Below are 11288 nucleotides of genomic sequence, written 5' to 3'. Positions count from 1 at the left end.
CCTCCCCCTCCACCCTTCCCCCCTCTCGCCCCCCCCCCCACCTCCTGCCCCCAAACAGTCCTTGACTTTCCAAATCTGACATGGCTTCCAGGTCTGTGTCAGGGTTGTTTGTCAGTTTAAAAATGTACTCTTGCTTCCCAGTTCCTACCAAGAAGCAAACATTTTAGTAAGCCTGAGTCCCGGCTGTGTGGGCAGGCGTGGCGGTACGCTGCAGATGGGGTTCCTGCCCGCCTGGGCAGCTCCGGCAAGACTGGGCAGCACAAGGAGGAGAGGCCAGTTGCAAACGGTGCTTTCAGGCCCACTGTTCACTGTCATCACCCCTCCCACAAGCCTCTTCAAAAACATGAAGGATGGTGTCTTACTCGCAAACAGGGTTCTGGATGCTGCCAAGCATTGCAGTGGGCTTTTCCCCACACCTGTGTATGCTGTGTCTCCCTCGTCGACCAGCGTGGGCACCAGAGCACATTCTGTCCACGCCCTTCTCAGACCCACCAGCTCTCCACAGGGCATGGACTGCCGACCCTGTCCCTGAGGTTGCTGCTTTCAGTGGCGCCTAATGGTTGCGGTCAAAACACCATCAGAGGAAGTAAAACTCTGTAGGGGACTGTGGGGAGGATTGGGCAACACACAAGGCACTTAGCATGTGTCACTTCTCTTTCTAGCTTAACTCAGGTGATCCGAAAGTTTGCCAAACAGCTGGATGAGTGGCTAAAAGTGGCTCTCCATGACCTCCCAGAAAATTTACGAAACATCAAGTTTGAATGTAAGTATGAAGTTTGGGAGCAGAGGGGAAGGGAGGGTAACATTTTAGTGCCAGATATTTTACATAGGTTGTTAATAAAATCATAATAATAGCTAAGAATTTACTGATGCCTACAAAGCACCAACTATCATGCTTAGCACTTTCCACGCGTTAACTTCGTTAATCCTCACAAAATGTTTATTATGGGTGGCACACCTCTCTTTTACAGAAAATGAAACAGGCTTAGAGAGGAAGTAAGCAGCAGAGGCAGGGTTAGCCCCTAGGTCTGTTTGATGCCAGAGTTTCTGCTGTCACCACCACACTCCTTATCCCATTTAATCCTCACCCATCTCTGCAATGTAGGAAACAGTATCCCTCTTCTACAGGTGAAGCGCCGAGAGGCGAAGAAACTTCACCAAAGCCACACAGCCACACAGATGGTAATTAGGGGCCAGGAGTCAGACTCACGCCTATCTGACCCTAAAATGGAGATTTCCCCGAAGCTCCTGTCCACAAAGTGGGGGTAATAGAAGACAGAAAAGAGCTTCAGGGCTTCACATATTTAATTCTCTGCCTAATGAGAAAAGCAAAATTAATATTTCTCATGGGGGATTCGGACTGTGAATCTTTTCTCTGCTGAGCATCACCACTCATTCCCCAGCATTCATTTTGCCTGAGAAAGCTGGTCCTATTTCTCTGTCTCGATGTGTCTTTACTTGTGGGAAGTCTCACGTGCTATTAAGCCAAGGTGAAATGATGTTAAGCAAAATAAAGTTTTAAGATATATGTTTCTTAAAACCCCATTTGAATACAGCTGGCCATTCTTGCCCGAAATAAGTGCCAGCAAGGAAAATGAAGGAGATCAAATTACCCTCTCTCCACAGGCAAAGGGGGCCCTTTCAGACGTGCTTTGAGGCCGCCTGCCGTGCCCATCACCTATTGATAAAGCCTGCTTTATTTCACGGCTCTCAGTTCTTTTCTTTTCATGAGCACTAAATTCCACATCACAAAGTTAAAGAAAAAGTAATTAAGGAGAAGGATTAACGATTGATCGGCCTGGAAAATTAGAAGTTCATCTGTCCCCCGACTCCACCTGCCCTCCCATTCCTCCACCCCATGCCCTATTTTTCCAACCAAGCTGGTTCTGAGTACAAATTAGAATAATCCCAGGGAAATTTCTGATTGTTTCTTGACCAGTTCAGAAATTAATGAGAAGAATGCCCCGTGCCCATTTTAATTACGCTGGCAAAGCAAATCTGTTGAAAGTCCGAAGCCAGGAGGTTTGTCAGACCTGCCACCTATGGGAGCCTGGAGGCGCCCACTCTCCCCAGGGAGCCTCGGGGGTGCACTTCGAGAACGTGCAAGGAGTGGAGACACACACCTCTCCAAAGGACTCTGTAAGGATGAAGACCTTGGGCTGGCACATGGCTTGTCTGCTTCGAAACCTACAGATATAAGATCACCCCACTTCAAAGCATCAGCCTAGTATGTCAGCATAGGACCCAGGATCATCCATACAAATAGGTCGTGGAGACTGTTGGATGAAAACGACAGATTATGAATGCAAAGCCACATCCAAGGTGCCGCCCAGGGTTCTATCCTAGAAGCAACCCTGCTCAATCAAGGTTTCCTAGTAGATATACTATTTTTTAAAGGGCCTTCTTCAAAGCTTCCACTTGATTCCTGCAATTATTTATGGGGAGAAGTGATTGAGCTTGCAATTAGCGAAATGAAAGACAAGTAAATAATTGCTTTTACTCACGGTTGATTGACGCCACAGTTTCTCACACCTGCCAGTGTGGAGTGTGGGCAACTTTGAAATATGTACCCCAAATATCGCCATCTTAGGAAATAGTTGTCCATATGGGAGAACAAAGAAGCAAATGCAGGGTTTTGCCAGTGGGTGCAGAAAACAGGGTTGGACAGTGACAAAGTTAGGCAAACAAGGAAGCTACTTTTTGAAATCGGCCTGCGGAAAAATCCAAGGTCGGACCATAAAGCATAAAATATGTCATACTCACTCTTTTCTTCTTGCAGTGTCGAGAAGATTTTCCCAAATTCTGAGACGGCAAACATCACTAAATCACCTTTGCCAGGTAGCTGTCCTGTGTTATGTGTTCTAACTACTGCTAAGTCATTGAAGATGAAAGGCAAATCCACAATAACTCTGGAGAGGATCTGTGAGGGTGTGGTTGTTTAATAGTACACTCTCACCATTATCTTAAATTTCTACAGATAAGGAATTGAAACACTAGCCAATCACTATATAGTTTCAAGTAACATACAGAATAATTTCTGGCATCAATTCCCCATTAACCTTTCATACGTTCTAGGTCCACGAGTTTTGTGTTTTGCTTAAGTACATCGGGGTTTCTCAGCCACTGTTGCCTTTTTGGGCTGGGTAATTCTTTGTTGTGGGGAGTTGCTTTGTGTATTGTAGATGCTTAGTGGTATCCCTGGCCTCTACCCACTAGATGCCAGTAAGACCACCCACCCCCAAGTACCACTTTGGCTGCGACAGTCAAGAATGTCTCCAGCCATTGCCACGTGTAGCCTGGGGGGTGCAAAATCACCCCAATTTTGTTTTTTCCCCAGGTTTCTGTTCTTTTTAGCACAAAAGTGATATTTGCTTACTATTAAAAAAAATTTTTTAATTAATGAAAGTATATACGTACAGTAAAAAGTGAAAGATCCCGCTGTAGCTCTGTAGTTCTAACTGATGGCCTAAAGTTTTGCATTTCTGTTAATTTTGAACCTCAAGGAAGGGAATCTAAGTCTGTTAAGGCAGGCCATTAACATTCATTAAACTGTTAATGACCTTAAAGCCCAGGGGACAAACTGGTGGCTGCAGGTCAAATCTGGCCCGCAGATGTGTGGGGTTATTTTTGTTTGATTGGCATATGTTCAAAAATTTTTTTTTACTTAGTCACTAACAGTTGAAACTAGGAGATGACAGCTAAACACCCACATTTTCTGTAGAAAAATTGTAAGAGCTGGCAACCTCAGAGCTAATTTCCCCGGGGCAATAACCAGCTGGATGGGCCGAGCTTTTCTCTAGCAGGCGGGGTCCTCTCATCACCTCCGCTTTCTCTTACACTTGGCCCACCTCACTCATGCATTTCACCTGCCTGCCTTGTTTATGTGTTTGGGTTTGTAACCTCTCCCTTATATTGTTGGTTCTGGGTTGGTGTTGGTTACTCAAGGTCAAGGTGGGAGGGGGAGGGGTCTCTAGTTAGAGTAGCCTGAAGGAAGGCTCCAGGCCAGGAACCAGAAAGTGTAAAACTACTGCCGCGCGCACACACACACGCGCACACACACACACGCACACACACACACACACACACACACACACACACACACACACACACACACACACACACACACACACACACCCCTCACTGTTCCAGCCCTGGCATAAATGGCACAGAGGGAAACCTTCCATATTTGTACTGTTTCAGAGGTCACATACCTGGGCACTGTTCTGGGGTAGGTCAGAGCCTCACAGGTTAATGGGATTCAGGAAATAAAATGAATAGTAACAAAATAAAGAAACACTGCCAGGGTTGGTTTTCAAATCCTACCTCTGTCCATCAAAAGGTTTTAGGAGGGACTCAACACAAGCCTGAGGGTTCTATTAATATCACTAAACATATAGTATCTACACATAAAGATCAAAAATTTCTTGTTTAATTTTTTTCTATTAAATTTCAATTGCATAAATATGTGTATCTTTTTAAAACAAAAACAATAATAATTTTACAATAACAAAAACAGCAATTAGATGGAAGCAAATATTTCCAGACCTTAATGATGGTAAATTCTGGGTCAGGGAAACTCATATTCATCATGGGTATTGGGTCTTGGGAATTGTCATTTTTGTCTTTGTATCTTACACATTTATTAAATATAAAAGATTTTAATGTGTATATAAAATAAATTGATTTGAGATATTCTTTAAAAAAAAAAAAAAAAAAGGAAAGACTGCCTTGTTTCCGAGGGTGCATGCCATCTGGTTCTTCCTAGCTTGGAAGAGCCGGTCTTGGGTCATATCAGGGAACTAGATACGGTTTTAGGACATAGTTAAAAGTAGACATTTAGGAAGTTTAGAAGGGCCTTTGACCCTTTAATGTACCATGTAGGTAAAAGCATCCACACCCATGCCTACAACCACCTGCATGCTCACGTGCATGCACACACACACACTCGCCACTTCTCACATAGACAGTTCGTACTTTAATCAGCAATTGCTACCTTTCCATCTTCACTGGACAGCTATCAGACACATTCCTGGATCAGCCAAAGGACTAGGGTTAGTGCTGGGAATGAAACACCATGGAACATCTTAGCTAATATCCCAGCAAGCTTTCCTAAACACACACAAGGCAAGTCAGACTAAACAACATCCAGCCAAAAACTCACCCCCAGATACTTAAACCCAAGAGCCAACTATTCAGGCCCTTTTGGATATACACTGAGCAAGCAACTTGGCATTCATATCTCCGCCATTCATCCCACAAAATCTTTTGAGTGCCTACTGTGTGCCAGACATTTACGCTTAGTGGTACTTGCCCAACAAAAAATAATGAGAAGTGATAAGCGTTAGGAAGGAAAGAGAACGGAAATAGAGAATAACGGGGCATTTTAGATCCTATTTAGATAATGTGGTTAGAGAAGCCCTCTCCATGGGTACTGCATTTAATTTGGAGCACGCATGATGGCAGGGTGGCCGGGGCAGGGTGAGAGAAGAACATTTCATCAGCAGGAGCACCCTGTGCAAAGGTCCTGGGGTGTCAGAGCAATCACAACAAAGAGAATCAACCTGCATGACAGGAGCCTCCTTTATTGAGCTCTTACTCCCTGAACTGTGCCCCTTGCAAGCATTATCCCAAGGAGTCTTCAACAGTGGCCCTCCTGAAGAGATAGGTACTGTTACATCTTGATTTTATAGATCAGGAAACTGAGGTTAATCTGCTTGCCTGCCCCCAGTCAATCAGCTGGTCTGTAGCAAGGTCAGGATTTGAACTAAGTATATTTGAATCCAGAATCCTAGACCTTCACATTCAGTTATCATTAGAAACCAACCCAACTCACTTTTCATATATTCATATATTCTAGGCCTCTGTGTTGTGCAAAGAGTTCTACAATGATTTAAGTAAGATTTTATTTTACCTGTGCTCGGACAGTCTACATGTAAAAGGGTTGTCAGTATTTATATTTGATTGGAAATTCATAAGCATTAGGTGACTTATAATGTCCATGTGTCTTTGAAATCTTGTTTTGTTTTATTAAAGACATTTTTGAAAACATGCAAGTAAAGGAAATGATTCTGGAACTGTTTTTCTTTGCTTTTATCAGTATCGTTACAACTTGGTAGTTCCAAGTATTGTTGTTCCGAGTATTGTTCCAGCTTACAAATTTAAGTTCTACTATGAGGGTTGCTGAGGAAGCCACAGATTACACACACACACACACACACACACTCACATTCACACAGACTACATTAAAAGACCACTGAGTCGTAAGGTATAGTTTCCTTTTCTTCCATCTCAATTATTCATATTTGTTTTAATTATTATAGTTACATAAAAAGTAAAAGCAGAAAGCTAGACCATAAACTGCTTCAGAATGCACTTAGATGAAAAATACACCTTGTAAAATTTCTGGGGTTGAATCTATCATAGGCCCAAGGGTAGCAGGACCCTTCCTAGATCTGAGCCTGTTGCTTCTCTCACGCTAGAGACACGGGTTATTAAACACAGAGCCCTCGCCCACAAGCTCACATCAGGAGGCTGACAGATCTCTGGGCTTCATCCCATTGTTCCACGGGGTCAAGACCAAAGGGGCTGGGAACAGCAGGTTTGGTCTGGCCTAGGCCACCATGGGGTAGTTTCTTATAAAGAGAGATGTGAGGAGAGAGCCACGGAGAAAATGGTATACGGATCTTCTGAGTTACAGACTCATCATCTGAGTTTTCTTGAATTTCAAAGTACTTTGCAAAGTACCATAAGCAGATTCATTAAAAAGAACTAAAAGGAAATAAAGGAAGGGGCTTTAACCTAACAACCCATGAGCTAATGAGTTGATTGGATTGGGTTCCAGGCATCTCGAACAGTGATCCACAGTGCAGACATCACATTCCAAATGCTGGAAGACTGGAGGAACGTGGACCTCAACAGCATCACCAAGCAAACCCTCTACACCATGGAAGACACTCGAGATGAGCACCGGAAGCTCATAATCCAGTGTAAGATGCTCTCCCAGGGTGTGTGTCTTTTTATCTGTTTAGAAAGAAAGAAAGAAAGAGTATCTTGGTACATAATTAGGTGGCATATTCCCGCCCTGTCCTTCTCCCTGGCATCCCATCCCCTCTCTTGTTCCTGTTAAATGCGTCGGCCTAGATGGAGGGGCCATAGCTGATTTACAAGGACATGGGTTAACCTTGCTGGAGAAAATGGGTGCTGGGGCATTGGGCAGCACACAGTGTAAGGCAAAAGGCCCCACCCGTGACCCTCGTTGCCAGGTGCTGTTCCCTGGGTGGCATCAACAAATGAGGACAAAAACTTGCTGCCTCTCTCAGTGTATGTCATTATGTCAGCCTGGAGGCAGCTGGAAATCCCACCTACTTTTCTGTGGAGGATCACGGGAGTCAGCCCACCTATTTACTGGCAGGTGAACCTCTCAGTCGTAGTAGATGTTTGAGAAGGGGCTGGAAGGTGATTCACTTCTGTGAATACATGTTCATGCCCCTGTGGATAAAGATGGTGAGAGTATCGCTCCAGGTATTATCCGGATGTGGTTGGGTTGCTCTTCTTAGCAGCAGAGGACACGGAAGGCCAGAGAACACCACCATTCTTAGCACATCTGTGCTGTTCCTCAACAGCCCATCACAGCCTCTTCCCAGGGAATCCCCTGGACCAGGGTCTGTTGGCCCCTTCCTTATTTTGCTCAGCCTTTGCTTCTTGTGCCTCGGGGGAAGGGAGCATGAGGACAGAGGGTGAGTCGGTCCGCCCCCATCAGCTCCTGGAAAGCTTGGTGCTGAGGCTGTGCTGGGTGTGGGGGATATGGCAGCAGCTGTGCCTTCTGGATGGGGTGAGGCCCAAGGCCCTAATAGTGACATTCAGGAAGCTGCAGAGTGGCTGTCCCCCCGCCCCGAGAAGAGGGGCCTACTCTTCTGAGAGCCCCAAGCCCCTTAGGTTTCCACTACACCCCCTCAACGCTGTTGCCCTGAAGGAAAACTTTCTTCATCCAGCCTAAGCATGTCATGTTTATAAACAGAGTTCTCTAAGATGTTCCTATTAGAGACCTCTTTTCAAAAACAAATGGAGCAGCGGAAGCACTGGATCACGTGGACCTTCCCTGGGGCTTCTTCTTTCCTAGTGACCCCAGAGCTCCTCTCAGGCTCTTATTTCTTCCTGTGCAACAGCCTCTCCAGCCTGCTTCCCCCTGTTAAGAATTTTAGAGATTGTGACAAATAATAATTCAGCTGATATAGTGCCTAGTTTATGCCAGGTCCTGTGTCATGATCTCAATCTCCACATCAACCCTTTGGGGAAGATTCACTTATCAGCCCCATATTACAGATGAGAAAACTGAGCCCCAGAGAGGTGGTGAACCTTTCCCAAGGTAGCAGAGCTAGACCTGGAACCCAGGTCTAGTTTTGGTGTCACCGCCATGCACTAGTGCATGCCAGAGGAGAAAAAAATAACGAGATGTGGGCAAGTTTTAGAGGTTCCAGGATCTTTCCAAGTGCTTACAATCATGCTTCCTGTTCTGTTTTTCCTTCTGGAAGGCAATGGAAAGCATGGCTAAGAGCCCCCTAACAGTGCTAGCTATACTCCTGATGGCCATGTCCCCAGGGCCTCACACAGGGCCAGGGGTAGGGGCGGGGGCCAGCAGTGTTTGTGGAGGACCAAATAGATGGGTGGAAGCCCAGAATGATCCAACTTCCTGGTTCTGCTAACCACTCCTAGCAGCATTAGACTCAGCTGTCTTCTCCCCTCAGCACCTTTCATGGGGGGAAGAAAATGTGACCCAGACTCATAAGGAAAAATACAATCACCATTGCTTGTTTTAGGGACCAGGCTCTGAGCCTTTGCTGGAGCAGCACGAAGGTCACTGCTGCTTCTCCAAGAAAGAACCTTTTGGGGCTTTCTCTTCTGGCTTTCTTAGGCTGGGGGCAGAATGTTGTCCTTTATTTTTTTTTATTTTTTTGGTTTTGCGGTACGCGGGCCTCTCACTGTTGTGGCCTCTCCCGTTGCGGAGCACAGGCTCCAGACGCGCAGGCTCAGCGGCCATGGCTCATGGGCCCAGCCGCTCCACGGCATGTGGGATCTTCCCAGACCGGGGCACGAACCCATGTCCCCTGCATTGGCAGGTGGACTCTCAACCACTGTGCCACCAGGGAAGCCCAGAATGTTGTCCTTTAAATCTGTGATTGTATTCCTCTAGAGGAAGGGAGTCATAATGAGGTTCAGTTCAACCCACCTGGTACTTAGTGAATGCCTGTCCTGGGTCTAGCACTGTGTTAAGACGCTGAGCAAAGAGCAGTGAATAAGATGGACACTGCCCTTGCCACGTGGAGCTTGGAGCTAATGGCAAGTCAGAAGTTGAACAAGTAATTTTCAAATGGTTGCGTTTTACCAAAGAGGACATACTATGTGATGCAGTGCCGGGATGAGAGAGATTGAGGAAGCCTGAAGGCAGATGGCCTGGTGTGTGGGTGTCATCCTTGCTCCTTCCAGACAGCTGGGAAGTAAGTCCCTGAACACAATGAGCTGGACCAAAGGTCAGTTTGAATAGGACTAGGGGCAACTGTGTGCTGCACCCTCCTTTCCTTACAACCAGTTGACAGGTCTGCGGATTCTTGCTTTAGGGGGTTACCATCATATCCATGATGTAGATGCTGGCTGGGGATGCCTGGCTTACCTTAAATTAAAAAGTACACATTGGGACTTGAGCATGATGATTAGAATGAGTCTTAAGTGGTGCTGTGGTAAGATGCCCGACAGACCTTGATTCAAACCCTGGCTCTGGTGTGCTGTGACCTCGGATTCCAAGGGGATAATGCAAAAGGATTAAATGGGACAATGTGTGCCACATACATGGTACACAGCGTAGAGCTAGTGTAGAGAAGAGGTTGGGAGGCAAGCACTTGAGTCAGGCTGTGTTTGAAACTTGCCTCTGCCATTAACCAGCTGTTAAAGTCACTCATCTCTGTGTGCCTCTTTTGCCTCATTTGGGTGTGTGTGTGGGGGGGGTAATAATAGTACCTACCTCCGTGGGCCGTTCATCCTTTCAACAAACATTTGAGCAACAACTATGTACCAGGCACTGTTCTAGGTCCTGGCCTCATGACATTCTCATTCTAGGGGTAGTCTAAGGTCAGAGTGTGCCCGTAGAAAACATTTTAGGAGAGTGCCTGGCATGCGGCAAGCACTCAGTAAATGTTGGCAGTTAGCACTTTCATTGCCATCTCGATCATTGTCACCACGGATTGAAGCACAGTGGCTCAGACGCACAGGCAGTGCCGTGAAGAGTGAAGGAACACCAGAGAGAAAGTCAGAGACCGGGTTCCAGTTCCTGCTCTGCCACCAACTCACCCTCTGACTCTGAGGGGGTCATCTGATCTCTAAGACATAGCTTCCTCACCTATAAAATGAGACAGATCAACTAAATGGGTTTTGTAAAGTCCTTTCTCATTCTAAAGTATATGTTTTCGGGTCCTGGAAGCTGACCTCTTGCAGCAGTTATCAGTTAAGTAGAATAGAGCAGATTGGCCAGTCCTGGAAAATGGGACAACAGAAGCTGCTCAGACAAATGAAAACTGTGGGAACATGTGAATCCTGAATCGTGATTTGATTTATTGAGCTTCACATACAAAAACACAAAGAAATGTAATAAGAGGAGATGTTCCGGATTGGAGATCTTCACCACAGCGACGTTTCTACTTTCTGCAGTGCCTCACTGATTACGGAGTCCTTCGATATTCAATGATTTGACGTGTACCTGAAGGCAGGTTGTAAAATGATATGATGATCCTCCTTTGACCAGTATGGAAACTGGAGGGCACAGTGATGGTTTCCTTTACACAAACGTTTATTAAGCGTCTGCTACGTGTCAAGCACTGAGAGGCTGGTTAGGCTGCTTGTCCAGTATGCTTGTGGTTCAGAAACATTTGAATGGTCAAATGCGCCTTACCACGGGGCAGAGAGCAAGAGAGCAGCAGTGCATCTCCCCTGTCATGCAAGCAGGTGCGTACTGGATAAGAGCTATAGCACAGGTAATGTGCCAGCTAATAAAGCTATCAGGCAAAGAAGTAGCAGGGGGACACACCCATGCACACCCCTAAATATAACAGTGTTCTTAGTGATACAGTGAAGGTAGAATGCAAATAGTAAAGTGCTGTGAAAGTACAGAGGGAGAGTGATCAGTTCTGCCGGCAAGGGGCATGGGAGGGTAAATAGGATTTCATCGGAGGATCATTTCAGCTGTCTCATGACAGACTAAACAGTCTAAGCAGAGGAAACTGCCTGAGAAAAGCAGGAAT

At 45.8% G+C, this 11288-nt stretch overlaps 1 protein-coding gene across 1 annotated transcript in view; it reads left to right on the top strand.

The window, feature by feature from the left end:
• RFX4 (regulatory factor X4) overlaps positions 1-11288 on the top strand; it is a 140161-nt gene that overhangs the window by 91888 nt on the left and 36985 nt on the right. The window contains 3 exon segments of the mRNA XM_007472302.1: positions 663-763; positions 2780-2838; positions 6842-6986. Of these exon segments, the coding sequence (XP_007472364.1) occupies positions 663-763; positions 2780-2838; positions 6842-6986 (305 nt within the window).

The sequence above is a fragment of the Lipotes vexillifer genome, unplaced genomic scaffold (assembly GCF_000442215.2).
Source record: "Lipotes vexillifer unplaced genomic scaffold, Lipotes_vexillifer_v1.1 scaffold1177, whole genome shotgun sequence".
Classification (NCBI taxonomy): Eukaryota; Metazoa; Chordata; class Mammalia; order Artiodactyla; family Lipotidae; genus Lipotes; species Lipotes vexillifer.
This window is presented reverse-complemented; position numbering and strand designations above follow the sequence as displayed.